This window comes from Carcharhinus amblyrhynchos, chromosome 4 (genome assembly GCF_965287045.1).
Source record: "Carcharhinus amblyrhynchos chromosome 4, sCarAmb.v2.hapA, whole genome shotgun sequence".
Classification (NCBI taxonomy): Eukaryota; Metazoa; Chordata; class Chondrichthyes; order Carcharhiniformes; family Carcharhinidae; genus Carcharhinus; species Carcharhinus amblyrhynchos.
In genome coordinates, this window is record NC_137327.1 from 69,812,454 (window position 1) to 69,832,464 (window position 20,011).

The 20,011-nt window shown below is 43.5% G+C and overlaps 1 protein-coding gene across 2 annotated transcripts in view; it reads left to right on the top strand.

Annotated features, from left to right (window-relative positions):
- The window catches only part of LOC145342097 (proteolipid protein DM alpha), a 48,115-nt gene that overhangs the window by 13,123 nt on the left and 14,981 nt on the right, over positions 1 to 20,011 (top strand). For both annotated transcript variants that reach the window (XM_080187313.1, XM_080187314.1), the window contains exons 2-3: positions 14,667 to 14,853; positions 15,842 to 15,998. In XM_080187313.1, coding sequence (XP_080043439.1) covers positions 14,667 to 14,853; positions 15,842 to 15,998 — 344 coding nt within the window. The remainder of the gene's footprint in view (positions 1 to 14,666; positions 14,854 to 15,841; positions 15,999 to 20,011) is intronic.

Consider the following 20,011-nt stretch of genomic DNA (forward strand, 5'->3'; position numbering starts at 1 on the left):
CCCTCATTCCCTTAGTAGAAGAACTATCAGCCTCTGTCTTGAAGCAGCTCAGCCTTCCCAACTCTTAGGGGTAGAGAATTACAAAGATCCATACCCTTGGAGTGAAGAAATTTGATTTAATCTCTGTCCTGAATTGCTCTCCCCTTACTCTGAGTCAGTGACCTGATGTTCTACATTTGCCAGCTAGGAAAAACATTTCCCTCCACAACTACCCTGTCAATCCCCTTCAGAATTTCATGGATTGATTAGATCGCCTCTTGTTTTTCTGAACTCTAGGAAATATAAGCCTAATCCAAGCAAGCAATAGCCCAAGACATCATTGCAGGAGTTCAACAAGGTAGTATCCAAGGCCCAACCAGCTTCAGCTGCTGCAATGACCTTCTTTCTATCATAAGGTCAGGAGTGGGGATGGCCACTAATGATTGTTTCAGTATTTGAGGTACTGAACACTGTACAATCTATGCCCACAGACCTAGTTAACATTCAGGCTTGGGCTAACAATAGACAGGTAATTTTGGTGTCTGTAGTAATTCAGCCAGACGGCAGTTTCCTAACACCAAACACCCTTTATTGTGCGCCAAAGAGAAGAGCCATGACTGTGACTTACGGCTAGACAATCTATACCCCGGGAACTACAACACCCATCTACGTAGAGCAACAGGTTTAATAACCTCTCATTGGGTGAACCTATGCTCGCTCAGGGAAGCTCATACTCCATGAAGCTTAAGGGGAGATCTATCGATGATCTCCCGTGGCCTTTGTGAACATCGTAACATCCCTCTCCTTTAGATCCGAGTCTCACCTAGAACCCCCACTGTGAGAAGATTCTTTCCACCATTTAGTGGTTGTCTAAGGTCCGGAGATGGGTCAGGCAGTATAAACTGAACAGGGGACCTTCGTTTCTGGAGGGAGCATCGCAGGGTTATGGATATGGGTTCCTCCTTAGTTCTGGTTTAGCCCGGAGGCCCACAGCCTCCATCTCGGAGTCCAAACTTACACAATCTGGAGGGCTTCGAGCCGAGGGCTGACACTCACTGGCAGTGGCTATCTCCATGGCTGGTAGTGAGGCTTGCTTGAGTATAGACTCCTGGGCACTGAGATAGTCCATTGGCCTTGCAAGATCCTGGTCCAATTTTCTCCACAATGACCCCAGGGACCCATTTAGGACCATCCTTGAAATTTCCCATGTGAGTCAGATCACCCATTGTGAAAGTTCTTTCTGTCCTTGTAGAATCATAATTTCCTTTTTTGGTTTTCTTGTTGTGACTTTGCCCTCCCTGCGAATTTTGGAAATAGCAAGCTTAATCTGGTACATTTCACCCAATGAGAAGCAGTCAGCAGAGTTATTAAACCTGCTGCTTTATGTGGATGGATGTTGTAGTTCCTGGGGTGTAGATTGTCTAGCTGTAAGTCACAGCCATCATCCCATCAATAGCTCCATTGGGTCAACATCTGTTGTTGTTGTGTGATCCTGTAATCGAACCAAAATCCATGGATGCCGCTGATTGTTTCTTCATGCCATTTTGGAAGGTTTTAACTGCCCATTCTGCCACTGCATTTGATGATGAGTGATAGTCCAAAAATGCCAGATACTACTGGAGAGCGCAAAGTTTTGGAAATCACTGCTAATAAAGGTCGTGCCATTATCAGAAGCAAGGACTTCTGATATTTTGTGTGTGTTGAAGCTTTGCTGCAATTTCTCAATCGCAGCCTAAGAAGTTGTGGAGCTTATGCAGTCCATCTCCAACCACTTAGAGTTGGCGTCCACCATAATTAAAAACATAAAATCCAGAAAGGGACTTGCAAGGTCCACATGTGCATGCACCTGTAGCCTGCCAGTCCACTCCCATAGGGAATGGAGGCTGAAGGAGGATGGTTTCGATTTTCCTGGCACAGGTCATGTCGCTTCACCAAGTCTGTGGTGTCAGATTTGTGATCGGGCCACCAGAACAAACTCCTAGCCAGCATTTTCATTTTTGATACTCCTGAGTGGCCATTATGTAGTTGTGTTAATATTGGACATTGTTCTGGGGGGTGGAACAATTATTCGGGACCATCAAAGAATGATCCCATTCTCAATATGAAGTTCATCTTCCTTAATGAGATAGGATTTAATTTCTTCTAAGGGTCATTCTTGGAATTCATTGCATCGGATCATATGCTTATTTTGAATAAGGTTGGATCTTTTTGGGTCTAGGCTTCAACCTGTCTTGCTGACACTGGCAAAGTCTCCCAAAAATTCAGACTCATCTACTGCTGGTGAAGGAGCCAACTTGTGGGCAATGGGAGGTGACTCAATGCATCAGCATTGACTATGCGGATTCCAGGATGGTGTTCTAAAAGATATTTGGCATCAAAAACAAGGCCCATTGCTGTATCTGAGCAGGCAATTGAAGGGATTGCTTTGTCCTTTTTTTGAAAAGACTCTATGGTTGATAACTATAACAAAGAATCAACTTTTCTATAACAAAGGACCATCAATCCTTTGTCAATCTGAGAATATTATCACTCCATGTCCAAAATGATTCTGGGGGCATATGCAACGGGCTTTTCTGTCCCACCTTTGAAGTAATGTGACAGCACTGACCCAAACTCATTTAGGGAAGTGTCACCAGTTAATAGAAGTTCTTTCCTAGGTTAAAAATAGGCCAGTAGGTTAAAAAGCCTCTGCCTGCGGAGCTTCCCAAGACTATTTCTGGTATTTTTGTAGCAGGGCATCAAAGGGGGACAGGATGGAAGCCAAGTTTGGGATAAGATTTCCACAATTTACTAATACCAAGAAGGACTGCAACCCCATGGTGTTCCTTGGGGTTGGTGCTTCCTTGGTGACCTTTACCTCATCCTCTACTGGATGTAACTCCTTGCCATCTACTTGGTAGCCTAAATATGTTACATCAGCCTCTTCAAGCAAACTCCCACACTGGTAAATTGCTGCAAGACTTCTAAATTGCCTGGGTGTTCCTGTTCTGAAGCTCCCATGAACAAGGAGAGCTTACTTACTTACTCATCTAAGTATGCTGCTACCTTGGGTAGCCCTTGGAGGATGTTTAGAATAGAAATGTTCTCCATAACTCTTTGGAAAATGACGCATGCTGACGACACCCCAAAATGCAAATGAGTACAGTTGTAGAGTTCCTTTTGCATGTTGATTGTCACACATTTCCATGAAGACTTGTCCAGTTCAAGCTGAAGATGGGCATGGCTGATGTCCAACTTGGAGAATACCTTGCCGCCTGTTGGTATACAGATCTTCGATTTGGGCTATGGGGTATCTATCAAGTTTGGAGACCTGATTGACTGTTAGCTTATAATACTAAGACAAACTGACTTGTCGGGCTTAGGATCAGGCACTATGGGTGTGACCCATTCTGCAAATCTCACGGGTCTTATTTTATCTAAACTTTCAAGGTGCCCTAGTTCAGTTTCCACCCTCTCCAGTATGGGGTATATGACTGGACTTGCTTTAAAATACCTATGTGTAGCATTAAAGTCAACATAGGTCTTGGGCTTGGCCTCTTTCATTTTGCCAGATCTTCTTGAAAATCATCAGCGTGTCTACTGATAGTTTCTTACAGTTCCACCATGCCTGGCTTGAAGATCTCCCAACCAGTTGAACCAAATCTGCTGGAGCCAGTTTCTCCCCATGAGGCTTGGTCCATGCCCCTGTACAAGAATGAGTGGGAGTCGAATTGATTGCTGTCTATAAGTCACTGGGGCTAATGTGATACCTTTTATTTGTAAAGTTCCCCCATGTTGGTGGCCATCCTGGCTTTCGTATCTTCCAACCTCAGGAATTGGGTGCCAGATTGGAAAAGAAGCTTTTCTCTGACAATGGAGACTGCAATTCCTGTGTCCTCCGCCTTCTTCAAGTGATGGCTGTTTGCCAGTATTTCTACCATTATTGGGGTAACTTTTGTTGTTACAATATGATTCAGTTATAATTCCTCTGTCTCTGGAACACTCAGGTACCAGCCTTGGCTTTCTTCCTAGGCAGCATATATTTTGCCTGTTCTTGAAAGGTCGCTGTGGCTGTGTCTTTTGATGTGCTTGCATTAATTTGTTGTTTGGCAACTGCATCTTTCTGGCACATATTCTTTCATATTCTTGAGGTTGTTATTGCTTTTCCTTGACTGTCTGATGGTGACGTTAGGGTTTTTACATCAAAAGATCCCTTTAGCACCTGACTGACACAAGCACTCTCCATTGGGGCCTGATTATATGAGGTTCCTCCCCCTAGTTGGAGGATATTGCTGCTTGATGCCCTCTGTACTGCCTGAACCTCTTTTTCTGCATTCTCATTTGTGCCACATATCAATCTTGCAACGTTTCATTAAGGGGTAGTCCGAATTCACAATGTTCTTCCAATTTCCACATCCTAACCAAAATCTCAGTGACAGATTTTCCAGTTCACCCAGCCGTGTTGAAACAATATCTCTGGAGGATTACAGAGGGCTTCAGGTCACAGAGGTCTAACCAGGTCATTAAAACTTTGAGTCAGGACATCCACATAGGTTCAGCTTTTATCACATTCAAAGTTGAGGCCATGCTATCAACAATATCACTTTTTGTTTTTCATCTCCTTCGATGTTGTTAGCACAGAAAAAATAACATGCAGTCTGTACAGTGGGCCCAGTCTTCCCCATTGGAATCATAAAGTTCAAGTTTCCTGAAAGGAGGCATTTTTTGTTTCTTACAGGAGAAGTTTATTGGCTTATGGAGGTTGTCTGGAGAGAGATAGAGGAAAAAAAATCTTGGAGCCAATGTAGAAATTCAGCGAAATGCCAGTTTCCCATCACCAAACACCCTTTATTGTGTACCAAGAGAAAAGCCACATTCGCAGCTCAGTGTCAGACAATCTACACCTGGGGGCCTACAACATCAATCCAAGTTGAGCAGCAGGTTTAAAAACTCCCGCTGGCTGCTTCTCATTGGGTGAACCTCAGCTTGCTCAATAAGGAACGTCCTACTCCACAAAGTTCACAGGGAGATCTATTAGTGACTCTCCATGGCCTTTGTGAGCATCATAACCGTGCCATATGAATGCCATACAATGAGCAGACCCAATGTCCCTTTGATACACTGTAGAATTACAATCACTGAATCAACCACTATCAACATCTTGGGGTCACCATTAATAGAAATTTAACTGGACTAGTTATAGAAATGCTGAATTTTCAAGAGCAGCTCGAAACTGGGAATTCTATGTGAGTAACTCACTTTCCAACCCTCCAAGTCTGTTCTAATACAGAGTACGATGAAGCATTCTTTACTTATTTGGATGCTTTATCTGCTCTAACATACCCAATGTTCAACATCGTGGAAGACAAAATGGCCCTCTTGGTTGGCACCCCATTCATTAAAAGTTCTTTCCCTCCACAGTGATACACATAGCTGCCACATCACATGTACAAGATGCACTGCAGCAACTCATCAAAGCTGCTTCAACATCAATTTCCACACCTGCAATCTCTGCTATCTACAAGTACAAGGGCAGCAGATGCAAGGGAATGCTATCACATGCAAATTCCCCTGCAAGTCACATCATCCTGAAGCGGAAATACATCAATGTTTCTTTGCTGTCAAAATCCTGGAACCCCTTCCTAACAGCACTGTGGATGTACCTACACCTCATGGACTGCAGTGGTTCAATAGGAAGCTCACCAACACCTTCTCAAGGGCAATTAGGTATGGGCAATAAATACTGGCCTATAAATGAATCCATAAATGAATGCTTACTATAAATTCTTACCCTCATAAAACAACTCATTTGACCCACATTGAATGTCTGCTGTGCTCCTAGGACATTTGTGTTGTTCTTTGGGTAAGAGTCCAAAAGTGCTCCAAGTGTGCCCCGTGTAACTGCAGTTAGCCTTCAGTATTCAAATGGATACAATTGGCTGCAGCTACAACTGGGCAAGGCAACCAACCAGAATCCCTTTCTCCACTCTCTCTTGTAAAATAGATTCTACTCCTCCCCCTCACCCTCACAACACACACACACACACATGCACACACACAGCCCACGGTGGCATTGGTTGAGGATAGTGCGTGGGCCATGGGACATTGGTCAAGTTGCTTTGAGGCCAGTACAGAGTCTAGCCAAAGCAATAGACACTGGTGAGGTAGCACAGGTGACCCAGGGCATGCAAGACCACCCCCTGCCAAGAAACCCTCTCCTCAGGAGGAATCAGATGTAATTGTGCAGCGGGTTGGATAGGTCAGGTGAATCAGATCGAGGAGATGAAAGCAGGTCCAGTGCTTGAAAACGGAGAATTTCCGTGTCTCCACCGCTCTCCCAGCTCTGTGACTGAGGTGGTGACTGGCACTGCACTGAGTGTGATGTTGTTCATTTGCTGTTTCTCCTCTTGCCAAGTGTTGAATGGGAGCTGCTGTCCTGGCTAGTGCTGAATGATCCCTTTGTTGAAGGTTAGAGTTCAGAATCAGCCGCCTTCCTCTCGCTGAGCATTGTTTACGCTACTTAACAGAGCTCCATTGAATCTCAACTCTTCACAGAACAACGCCAATTGTTCCCTGAGTCCTGTCCATTCAGACTGTGGTCATTCTCATCGAATCATACAGCACAGAAGAAAGCCGGGCAGCCCATACTGCCTGTAACTAGCTCTTTAGAAGAGCCATCTAATTAGTCATGCACTCACACTGCCCTACTCTTTGCCCAGGACGCTGCAAAATATTCCCTTATCAAGCGTTGGATCTAACGTCCTTTTGAAAGTTAATATTGAATCGGCTTCTACCACACATTCAGGCAAAGTGTTCCAGATTGCCACAACCCAGGGTATAAAAGAAATTAAGATTTCTGCATGTTATCTCTGTTCCTTTTTCAATTGCATTCAAATGGTATCCCCTGGTTATTCACCCTTCTAATAGTGGAAAGAGTTATTTGCTCTTTCAAAGCACCTATCACATCTTTCCTCCTGGTCTAAGGAAACAAATCTTCTTTAGCTTCTCTCAAAAGTCCCTCATTCCTGGTATTATTCTAATAAATCTTCACTCTGCCTTCTCCATTATTTTGGAATTCTTTCTATAGTGCAGTGGCCAGAATTGATTATAGTACACCAACTGAGGCTAAACTACTTTTCTGTATAGATTTAGCATAATTTCCTGGCTGTTGTACACATCTCTAGTAACAAAACCAAGGATCTTATTTGACCAGCCTTCCCAACATGTTCTGCTACCTTGAAGGATTGATGTATGTCCATCTGTTCCTGCATTCTCTTTCAACTTGCATCATTTGATCTGCAGAGCAAGGGGCGCCTGAAACAGCCCCTTCGGCCCAAATTGTCCATGCCCACCATTTTTTAAACCCCTAAGCTAGTCCCAATTGCCCGCATTTGGCTCATATCCCTCTCTACCCATCTTACCCATGTAAATGTCTAAACACCTTTTAAAGACAAAATTATACATGCTTCTACTCCTACCTCTGGCAGCTTTTTCCAGACACCACCCTCTGTGCTAAAAAATAACCCGTCTGGATCCTTTTGTATCTCTTCCCTCTCTCCCTCTCACCTTAAACCTATGCCCTCTAGTTTAGACTTCCCTTCCTTTGCGAATTGATATTGACTAGCTGATCTATGCCCCTCATTATTATATAGACCTCTATAAGATCACCCCTCAGCTTCCTACACTCCAAGAACAAAGTCCCAGAATAGAGCTGTCTGAGGTATCCTCTGGGCTTTTTTGTAACGTGGAGTTCCAGACTGACATCATCTGGGTGGCACGGTGGCACAGTGGTTAGCACAACTGCCTCACAGTGCCAGCGATCTGGGTTCAATTCCCAATTTTGGTCACTGTCTGTGCAGAGTCTGCATGTTCTCTCCGTGTCTACATGGGTTTGCTCCCACAGTCTGAAAGACATGCTGGTTAGGTGCATTGTCCATGCTAAGTTCTTCCTCAGTGTGCCCAAACAGGTGCTGCAGTGTGGCAACTAGGCGATTTTCTCAGTAACTTAATTGCAGTGTTAATGTAAGCCTCCTTGTGACACTAAGCTTTAGTTTGTCATGAGCTGGCTGATCTCAGTTGGGGGGAAGCCAATCTTTTGTTGCCCTTGCTAGCTCAAATATTGAAATAAAAGCAAAATACTGCAGATGTTACAATGTCAAATATTGAATAAGTAGCAGAATGGAAAAGTTACAAGATTAGTGATGCAGAAGCCTGGACTAATACTCTGGAAAATTTGAATTCATATCCCATCCTGGTGACAGCGGATCTTAAATTCAGTTCTGTAAATATATGTATCTGGAATAAAAGACCAGTCTTAATAATGTTGACCGGGTAGCTATTGTGCTGTAAAGCCATCTAGTTCAGGGGAGGAAACATACCAAACTTAGCCAGTCTGGCCTTCATGTGACTCCAGTCCCAAAGGAATCCTAGAACCCTACAGTGCAGAAAGAGGCCCTGCGGCCCATTGAGTCTGTACTGAACACAATCCCACCCAGGCCCTACCCCCATATCCCTACATATTATACCCACTAATCCCTCTAACCTACACATCCCTGGACACTAAGGGGCAATTTCTTAGCATGGCCAATCAACCCAATCTGCACATCTTTGGACTGTGGGAGGAAACCGGAGCACCCGGAGGAAACCCATGCAGACACGAGGAGAATGTGCAAACTCCACACAGACAGTGACCCGAGCCAGGAATCGAACCCAGGACCCTGGAGCTGTGAAGCAGCAGTGCTAGCAACTGTGCTACCATGCCGCCCCGCAGAATGTGGTTTACTCTGAAATGGCCTAGCAAAACCATTCAATTGTTTCAAGTACAATTAGGGATGGGCAACAAATGTTAGTTTTGCCAATGATGCTCCCATATCTTGTGAATAATTTTAAAAAAATGACTTCTGCTTGAATTACAGATGAGGATAATGTCAGGTTGTGCTTTGACTGCGCCTGTGGTTGAATATCTTGCTGATGTGTGCAATGAATGCAGTGCCCAGTTAATGCACAGCATATTTAACCATTGCCTAAACAGTCACTGAATCTCTGACCATGAATGGAATTTTAATTAATTTGTAATACAAAGTGAAAATGCTGGAAGTATTCAACAGGTCTGGCAACATCATGGAGGGAGAAACAGAGGTTGGAATTCTCTGGCCATTCATGCCCTGCTGCCACTGTCCGTGGGAATAGAACATTTGGCACTCAGCCCAATCTCCATTCACTGCAGTGAGACTGGAGAATCCTAGCTGCAGGCGAGGTCAGAGAATCTGGCCCAAGTTAACATGATGTGGGTATGCCGGCGTTGGACTGACGTAAACACAGTAAAAAGTCTGACAACACCAGGTTTTAGTCCAACCGATTTATTATCAAATAAATCGGTTGGACTAAAACCTGGTGTTGTCAGACTTTTTACCAAGTTAACATGACAGCTAATTACATTGTATAAGGGGAGAAGGATTCCTGATATCACTGCCTGCCATCTGAGACTGCCACTTTTTAGTATGGGGTAGAGAGGGGTGGAAGCAGTGGGGCTGTTCGTACCTTCCAGGATAACACAATTTCATAACCCAAAGGTTAGGTCCAGTTTTGTTCCTTGCAGTCCCCCCAAGTCAGTAATAACTCTGCCTCAGAGTTCCAAGCTCAGGGTTTGAACCCAATAAAAGATCCTTTGTAACTAGCAGCCCCTGATCAGTGCAGAATGGAAGCATAATACACAGAACCTGTCTCTAATCTATTCTCATTGATGTATGACATCATTCATTTCCATCCTAACTTGCTTCAGAGTCGATTCCACCAACTAGTTTGAATGTGATTATGGGATTACACAGCTACCCTTGCAGCTCTAACCAGTTCTTAATGTGCTGCATCCATTGAATATTGCCTTCTGAATTGGAACATTCATCAATGCCCTTTAATTTCGAAATTAGACTGAAATAGAGGAAGAGGAAGAGGCCATTCAGCCCCTTGAGACTGCTCAAATATTCAACTCTGCCTGATCTGTACTCTGTTTCCCCAACTGCAGCAAATATCTATTAAGGTGTCTGGTGCAGTATTTAAAAGATCAATACAAACCAACAGACCCAACTGGTCTCAAACTTTAGCTCCAAGTTTTCACTCCCCTTTCTGTGAAAACAATGCTTTAGATTTTGCTGCTGAGCTTCCCAGTGATCATTTCAACATTCTGACCCTTGTTCTTGTTTCCCCCACCGGAGGAAATAGTTTCCCTTCATTGACCATAACAGACACTTACTCATCTTAAACGCCTAACATCTAAATCAGTCCGGAGCTTTTTAAACAGAGTGGAGTACAAGCCATATTTATACAACCTATCCCTATAATTTAATCCTTTTGACCTCAGGATTATTTCGGTGAATCTGCACTTCCTCCCTCTAAGATATCTCCTGTGTGAGATGCGATGATGTGGACATGCCGGCATTGGACTGGGGTAAACACAGTAAGAATTCTCTCAATACCAGGTTAAAGTCCAACAGGTTTATTTGGTAGCAAAAACCACTAGCTTTCGGGCCTCTGACCCTTCATCAGATGAATGGAGAGTTCTGATCACAAATAGAGATGTAAAGACACACACTCAGTTTGCAGAAAACTGATTAGAATGCAAGTTTTTACAGCTAATCAAGTTTTAAAGGTGCAGACAACGTGAGTGGGGATAGCATTAAGCATAGGTTAAAGAGATGTGTATTGCCTCCAGACAGGACAGTAAGTGAGATTTTGCATGCCCAGGCAAGTCATGGGGATTACAAATAGTCTGACATGAACCCAAGATCCCGGTTGAGGCCATCCGCATGTGTGCGGAACTTGGCTATCAGTTTCTGCTCAGCGACTCTGCGCTGTCGTGTTTCTGCTCAGTGAGTCTGTGCTGTCGCATTGTAATCAGTATTCTGTAAACTGAGTGTGTGTCTTTACATCCCCTGTTTGTGATCAGAACTCTCCACTTACCTGACGAAGGGTCAGAGGCCCGAAAGCTAGTGCTTTTGCTAAATACCAAATAAACCTATTAGACTTTAACCTGCTGTTATGAGACTTCTTACTGAGGTGCGATGCCCAGAATTGAATGCAGTTACTCGAGGCGGGGTCTCACCACAGATCCATAAAACTAAAGCATGACTTCCAACCCCTTGACATGAAGGCTGACATTCTTTTAACCATAGTCACTAACTGTTCATTGTTTGATGTGCATGGACTTCAATTAATTTTGCTTTAGTTGCTAGCCATTTGCCATTAAGAGTCTGGTGAAAGATTTCACATTTGGCCACACTGAATTCTCTTTTCTAACTTTATCCATTAACTTACGCTGTTTTATGTCACTTTGTAAATCATTTAATATCGACATAAAGAACAAAATCAGCCCGGGAAACAGGCCCTTCGGCCCAACGAGCCCGCGCCGCCATCTCAACACCACCAGTCCACCTCTCTACCCATGACCCCTATCTAATGTTTTATGGCCATCCAGATTGAGGGAAACTGATTTAGGGACAATTTATTCCTGCCAATCAGCCTAACAGCACATCTTTGGGGTGTGGGAGGAAACCGGAGCACCCGGAGAAAACCCACGCAAGCACGGGGAGAATGCGCAAACTCCCACAGACACCGGCCCAAATCCATGTGTCTGCACAGCAATCAGCGATAGTCACTGAGCTGTCATCTTGCCCAGTATCTTGTCCAGTTTAAGCACACACTAACGACATGAAGCACTAGGCCAATCTCGAACAACCAAGAGCAGCCCCAGTACGACCTATCGCGTGTATGCCCCTCGTTGGACACGAGGTGGACTGACTTAAAACCTGTGAATGAAAAGAGAAAAAACATTATTATCATACTATACCCATTTACATTACCAGGGACGCCCCAATGCTAATGACCCTTATTTAAAAGGTTCTCCTATATCCACCCATCTCCAACTCAGTCATGTGCCTGTCTAAGTTACTCTTAAAGGACTCTAGCGTGTTTGCCTCCACCACCTTACTTGGCAGAGCATTCCATACCCCCACTACCCTCTGTGTGAAAAACCTCCCTCTAATATCTGTGTTGTACCACTCCCCCCTCACCTTAAGTCCATGGCCCCTTGTCCTACGTGTCTGTATTATAGGAAATAGCTTATCTCTGTTTACTCTATCTATACCCTTCATAATCTTATATACTTCTATTAGATCCCCCCTCAGTCGGTGTCTTTCAAGGGAAAAGAGCCCCAATTTCTTCAATCTTTCCTCGTACACCAATCCTTCCATACCAGGCAACATCCTGGTAAACCTCCTCTGCACTCTCTCCAGAGTCTCCTCGTCCTTCCGGTAGTAAGGCAACCAGAACTGTGTGCAGTACTCCAAATGCGGCCGAACCAACGTTCTGTACAACTGCAACATTAGACTCCAGCTCTTATATTCTATACCCCTTCCTATAAAAGCTAACATACCATAGGCTTTCTTCACCACACTCTCCACTTGTACTGCCACCTTCAAAGACTTGTGCACTTGCACCCCCAGGTCTCGCTGCGACTCTATACTCCTTACGGGCTTACCCTTTATCATATAACTTCCCCCTACATTATCCTGGCCAAAATGCATCACCTCACATTTATCCGGATTAAACTCCATTTGCCATGTATCTGCCCAATCAACCAGCCTATCAATATCCTGCTGTATTACCAGACACTGCTCCTCACTGCCCGCCATGCAGAACAATTTGAGGTATGAAGTGTTTTCCTGATTCTGTTTACAATTCAGCTGTGCTTTATTTCCACCTGTATATTTTCTTTGCTGATTGTGTACAGGCTGACCTTTGAAAGAAAGTTATTCACGACTCATTCACATAATAGTATTTTAAACCAATTTGAGTCCCATTCTAGATGCTTGAGCACAAAAATCGCAGTAATCCATTATGTGTTGTACCGTTGACTGTGTAAACATTTGGTATTAAACTGAGGCCTCGTTTGCCCTCCTTTCTGTATAAAGTTCCACAGCACTATTGAAACAAGAGTTGACCTCAACTATCCTCATTAAGTGTCCTATTTTGGTTGATGTTACATTGTTGTTTGACTGATCCTGCTGTGCACAATTTGGCTGCTTTTCTTTCTAGACTGCAATATAGATAAACACTTCATTGGTTGTGACGCATTTTGAGATGTCCTATGGCTGAGAAAGACACCTGATAAATGTTAATTCATTTCTGTGAGGCAAAATTCAGCTCTAATTTGCACACCCAGCTTTTGCCTGTCTTCATCCAAAGTGTATTCAAACGTGTAGCACATTAAATGTTGCATTACCTAACTCCCCAAAGCCCTAGGAAAGGGGTGGGGAAGGTTGTTCAGAGCTGGAGCACGAAAGTTCTGTGCTCAAAATGGGGCTTGGAGGTCAGGGGCATGGTTCCCATAAGACTTTGTGGAGTCTTGGGGTTTGATGTGTTGAGGGTGGAGTTGGTTAGTGGTTTAAGGTCAAGTTTGGTATTTTCTACTCATTTTGTCAAGTCTGTTGCTACTTTCCACATTTTAGAAAGAGAGAGTTTACTTTGAGTAGCAACACATGAGCTCCACCTGGTGGCTACAGGCTGGTTAGTGTGTTTATCGATAGTAGTCAGACTCATTACAAGCCTCTTTAATCATTTGGACCATTTTTCCCATGGTGTTATTATTTAAGGGAGTATATATTTGTTGCAAATTATGAATTAATTATTTAAGTGATTCCCATTGCTTATCTACAGTGTTTAGTATCTCGATTTACCTTGTCAACTCACTCCTTATCCTGCGTAGTTTGCTTTTCTCTAATCTAAGACCCTAGTTTTGAATTTGATTAGATTATGCTGAAAATTCAATTTTATTATCTTATGATCACTGTTCCTTACAGGTTCCTTTACTACAAGGTTATTAATCAGTGCTTTCTCACTGGGCAACGCCATGTCTAAAAAGGCCTGGTCCTGAGTTAGTTCCTCTACATATTGATCTGGAAAACAACATTAAATACATTCAGTAATGAGCCTGAAGTGTTTGCTCTTGAGGAAGTTCCTTCAATCCAATTTTCTAAAGCAAAGTTTTAAAGTTTGTTAGTAACAAGTAGGCTTACATTAACACTGCAATGAAGTTACTGTGAAAATCCCCTAGCAGCCACAGTCCGGCGCCTATTCGGCTACACTAATGGAGAATTTAGCATGGCCAATGCACCTAACCAGCACTTCTTTTGGACTGGAGCACTCAGAGAAAACCCACACAGACATGGGGAGTACATGCAGACATTGTACAGACGACGATCCAAGCTGGGAATCGAAATCACGTCCCTAGCGCTGTGAGACAGCAGTGCTAACCATTGTGCCATGACGCCCTATCTGTCTCTTTATCTCTCTTTCCATTGCACCCCTACTTTCTTTGCAAATTTAGACAGTGATCTATAAACCATTCAATCATAGAGGCTACTAACCGGACTCTGATCACGCCTTTGCGTGCACATGTGTGTACACAGACCCATGGATACGCCAGGGATTGCAGAGTGGAGACCTCCAGCTGGCCACTCTGTGTACATAGAATATGCTTCTGAGTGTTAGGCAAAGAAGAATCTCCTGGGCCTGATTCTGGAACCTTCAGTCTTTGGGAGAGAAGAATGGTAAATGGAAATGAGTGAGGAGAGTGGTAAAGGGGAATTGGTGTGATAATGGAGGGAGTTGTAGAGCATATCCTGTATTAGCTCAGTCATTTATTTTCTCTGCAGGTTGTTCGGAGTGCTGTGTGAGGTGCCTCAGGGGAGTTCCCTTTGCCTCTCTCATTGCAACTATCCTGTGTTTTGTGGGAGTGGCTCTTTTCTGTGGCTGTGGCCATGAGGCCCTGACTGGAACTGAAAGACTCATTGAGCGCTACTTCTCCAATGACTTTATGGACTATGCTCTCCTGGCAAATGTGTAAGTATCTCAACATCTTTCTCTTCTGTGTTGAACTAGTTTTGTGCATGATGATAAATTAGGAAGAGCATTAAGTAGATGGGGGCTGAAAGTTGCCAAAGGGCATCAACACAGATAGTAAATGGACAAAACTGGCTGATGAAGTTCAGTGCGGGTAAGTCACTTAGGACCCAAGAAAGCTAAACCTGATGTTTTCTCAGAACAAGGAGATATTGGGCACCAGATATAGGAATCAAAAAGTTTAGTTAAGACTTGGCCTTTATCGCAAAGAGATGCTATGGGTGGCATGGTGGCTCAGTGGTTGGCACTGCTGCCTCTCAGTGCGAAGGACCTGGGTTCAATTCTGGCCTTGGATGACTGCCTATGGGGAGTTAGTACATTCTCCCCATGTCTGCGTGGGTTTCCTCCGGGTACTCCGGTTTCCTCCCACAGTCCAAAAATATGCGGGTTAGGTTGATTGGCCATGCTAAGAAATTGCCCCTTCATGTCTAGGGATGCATAGCTTAGAGGGATTAGTGGTTATAATATTTGGGGACATAGGGGTAGGGCCTGGGTGGGATTGTGTTCGGTGCAGACTCGATGGGCCGAAGGGCCTCTTTCTGCACTGTAGGGTTTCTATGTTCTATGTTCAAAGGTGGAACTCTGTGCGCCAAAAGGTTACGCATGCTGAGGACAGTTGAAACTTTTACAACAGATATCAGTTATTTTATGTTGGGTAAGGGTATTGAAATATGTAGCAAAAATGGGCAAATAGAGTTGGGATATAAATCAGCTATGATCTAAGTGAATTATAGAAGAGTCTTGCGAGTCTAAGTAGCCTCCTCCTGTTCCTATAATTTCTCTTGTGACATTTGAGTGTTGAGTTTACACCATGCCTGAATGTTTTGTGCTATCTGTTGTGTGATCTGCCCTCTTGTGGAGAGTGTGTATGAGCGAGATTTTGAAGTTGTGAATCTTTTATATGAGCTGCTGTATCTGTTGCTGCCAGAATCCAGGTGTTCCAGTACGTTATCTATGGCACTGCATCGTTCTTCTTCCTGTATGGGGTTCTCCTCCTGGCTGAGGGTTTCTACACCACCAGCGCCGTCAGATCCCTCTTCGGAGAATTCAGGACCACCATGTGTGGCAGATGTGTCAGTGCAACTGTAAGTCACTCAAAGCCCGCACCGCATGGGAGAATCCGGAATCTGAACACTGATCTCTGTTTACAGCTATTTGATCTGGGAACACTTCCTTCCCTACCTTTCCCTCACAATTCAAGTTTCTCCCTGCCCTCAGCTCCTGTAATAGCTAACAATGGGATGCTATTCAGCCCCTGTCTGATGGCCCATTCAGAATGAAACAACATCAGCATTTCTATTTCCTCTTCCTACCGATGCTGCCAGACCTGCTGACTTTTTCCAGCTTTCTCTCTTTGATTCAGCTTCAAGCATCTATAGTAGTTTGCTTATTTCAGCATTTCTATGGTGCTTTTCATGACCCTGGGTGTTCAAAGCAAGCAGAGTAAGAAGTCTCACAACACCATGTTGAATTCCACAGGTTTATTTGGCAGCACAAGTTTTCAGAGCACTGCCCCTTCATCAGGGGCAATCCAGCCAATGAACCACTTATCATTTGTCATCACAGTAATGATGTGTGAAATGCCGGTTTACGCAAACTCCCACAATCTTTCTTACCTTTGTCCAGAACTTGGCTTTCCTCAATTATAATTCATGTTCCCCTGCTCCAATATCAGATGACACATCTCGTCGTCCTCCACATTAACCTCTTTCTATCTCAAACAGCTTGTTTCAAGACTAAAGTCCTGCATTTAATGCATCCATTCCCTATAGTTCATGTAGTATCAGTGACCTGCTCATCAACATCTCGCTGGGCTGAATGTTTACCCAGCATGTTAACCACCAAAACATCACCAATTATCCTCTTGCAAAATAAGAAATTTTTTTGTATTTATTTGGCATTGTTTATGACCACCAAATGTCTCCAAGTGATTTACAGATCATGAAGTTCAAGGTGAAATGCTGTTACTTTTGTAATGCAGGGAATATGGCAACCAATTTGCTCACAACAAATTCCCAAACACAGCAAGAAATAGAGATCAGATAACTTGGCATTGATTGAAGGATGAATATTGGCCAGGGAACAAGGGAAAACTCCCCTGTTCTTACAGTCATAGAGTCATAGAGGTTTGCAGCATGGAAACAGGCCCTTTGGCCTAACTTGTCCATGCCATCAAGTTTTTAATATTAAACTAGTCCCAATTGCCTGTGTTTGGCCCGCATCCCTCTATATTAATCTTACCCATGAATCTGTCTAAATGCTTTTTAGAAGACAAAATTATACCCACCTCTACTACTACTGCCCCTGACAACTTGTTCCAGACACTCACCACCCTCTATAAAAAAAAAGGTCCCTCTGGACCCTTCTGTATCTCTCCCTTCTCACCCTAAACCTGTGCCCTTTAGTTTTAGCCTCCCCTACCATTGAGAAACAATGTTGACTATCTACTTTATCTATGCTCCTCATTATTTTATCAACCTCTATAAGAGCACCCTTAAGCTCCAGGGAAAAGATCCCAGTCCCAGTCTGGATCCCGTGAGATTTATGCAACTTACCATTCCGTACCTTGTCAAAGGCCTTACTAAAGTTCATGTGGGTTGCACTGCGCTGCCTTCATCTGCCTTCTTGGTTACCCCATCAAAAAACTCGATCAAATTTGCGAGACATGATCTTTCACTCACACAGCCATGCTGACTGTCCCTATTCAGCCCTTGCCTTTCTAAATGCTTGTAGATCCTGTCTCTCAAGAATACTTTCCAACAACTTACCCATTACAGCCTCTCCTTCTAACTCGAACCATCAAGTCCCAGTAGCATCCTAATAAATTTTTTCTGCACTATTTTTCTAGTTTAATAATATCTTTTCTATAATAGGGTGACCAGAACTGTACACAGTATTCCAAGTATGATCTTGTAGAACTTCAAAAAGATGTCCCAACTCCAGTTTTCCGTGTTCTGACCAATGAAATCACGTATGCTGAATCGCTTCTTCACCGCCCTATCCACCTGTGTCTCTACTTCCAAGGAGCTATGAATTTGTACCTCTAGATCTTTGTTCTATAAACTCTCCCCATCACCCTACTATTAACTAAGTTGTGCCCTATTTCAATCTCCCAAAATGCATCATCTTGCATTTATCTAAATTAAACTCCATCTGCCACTCATCAGCCCATTGGCTCAATTGATCAAGACCCATTGCAGTCCTAAATAACCATTTTCACTGTCCACTATGCCACTAATTTTGGTGCAATCTGCAAAATTACTAACCATGCCTCCTAAATTCTCATCCAAATCATTAATATAGATGATAAATAACAGTGGGCGCAGCACTGATCCCTGATGTACACTGCTGATCACAGGCCTCCAGTTTGAAAGCAACCCTCTACAACCACCCTCTGGCTTCTGTCATGAAGCCAATTTTGTATCCATTTAGCTACCTCACTCTGGATCCTGTGAGATTTAACCTCATGCAACAACTTACCATTCCATACCTTGTCAAAGGCCTTACTAAAGTTCATGTAGGCGGCACTGCACTGCCCTCATCTGTCTTCTTGGTTACCCCATCAAAAAACTCAATCAAATTTGTGAGACATGATCTTTCACTCACAAAGCCATGCTGAGTGTCCCTATTCAGCCCTTGCCTTTCTAAATGCCTGTAGATCCTGTCTCTCAGAATACTTTCCAACAACTTGCCCATTACAGATGGTAGGCTCACTGGCCTCTAGTTCCTAAGCTTCTCCCTGCAGCTCTTAAACAAAGGCGTAACATTTGCCAGCCTTCAATCTTCAGGCACCTTAATTGTGGCTGTCACTGATTCAAATATCTCTGCTAGGGGACATACAATTTGCTCTCTAGCCTCCCACAATGTCCTGAGATACACTTCATCAAGCCTGGGGATTTATCTACCTTGATGTGCTTTAGACTCCCGGCACTTCCTTCACCTCAAGACATCACTATTTATTTCCCCAAGTTCCCTAACATCCATGCCTTTCTGAACAGTAAATACTGATGAGAAATATTCATTTAGGATCTCACCCATCTCTTGTGGATCCATACATAGATGACCTTGTTGATCCTTAAAAGGCCCTACTCTCTCCTTAGTTACTCTTTTGCCCTTTATGTATTTGTAGAAGCTCTTTGCCATGCCGTGGCATCTTTTACTTTCAGCCGATCAGATAGTTTGGGCCTTGATTTAAGATGTTGTCTAAAAGACAGTGGCAGCTTTGATTTTTGTTTCAATCCCTACAATGAGACTCGAATCTGAAACCTTGTGACCCTAGAGGGGAACATGCTAACATCTGAGCCACAACTGACTCTAACCTTAATTGGCTCCCAATGCCCAACATTCCTAATATAAGCTTCTCTATCTCATGTTTAACTCCTTCCATTACCTCTCCCTTCCCTATCTCTTTAACCTCTGCCAACCATCTAACCTTCTGTCAACTCTGGTCCATCCCTTGTTTTCCTTGCTCTATCATTGGTGGCTGTGACTTCAGATGGCTAGTTCCCAGCTCCGGAACTCCCTCTCTAAAGCTCTTTACTCTCCTCCTCCTTTTAAGATATGCCTTAAAACCTAGCTCTTTGAGAGGTTCTTGACCACTTGTTCCAATTTCCCTTATGTAGGTTGGTTTTGAGTTGTGACTGGATACCCTCCCATGAAGTGTCTTGGAATGTTTCCCGACATAAAAGGTGCTACAGAAATTAGTTATTGCAGTGAAGCAATGATCACTACAGTTTTGCAATGATACCATTAACTTGCACTCACTGCAATGTTTTGATTTGATTATTACTATCTAATGGGCTAGTGCTATAAGAATTCACTTCACTTAAGTCACTTTTCACTGTCTCGCGCCCTACAGAATCTGAAGTAACTCATTGTTGCTGCCAGTATATTCTATCTTTCATTTATTAACTTTTAAATATCCACTGATTTGCTCTATTTCAGATTTTATCCTGCTCTTTGGCTGCTCCATCCATCTCTGGTGTCCCACTTTTCCCACAGATTTTCATACATGCCCCACTATTTATTATCCTTAAGCATTTGCCATCCATTAATGTCCATTGCAAAGATACCAAACACACACCGACTGTTCTGGGAC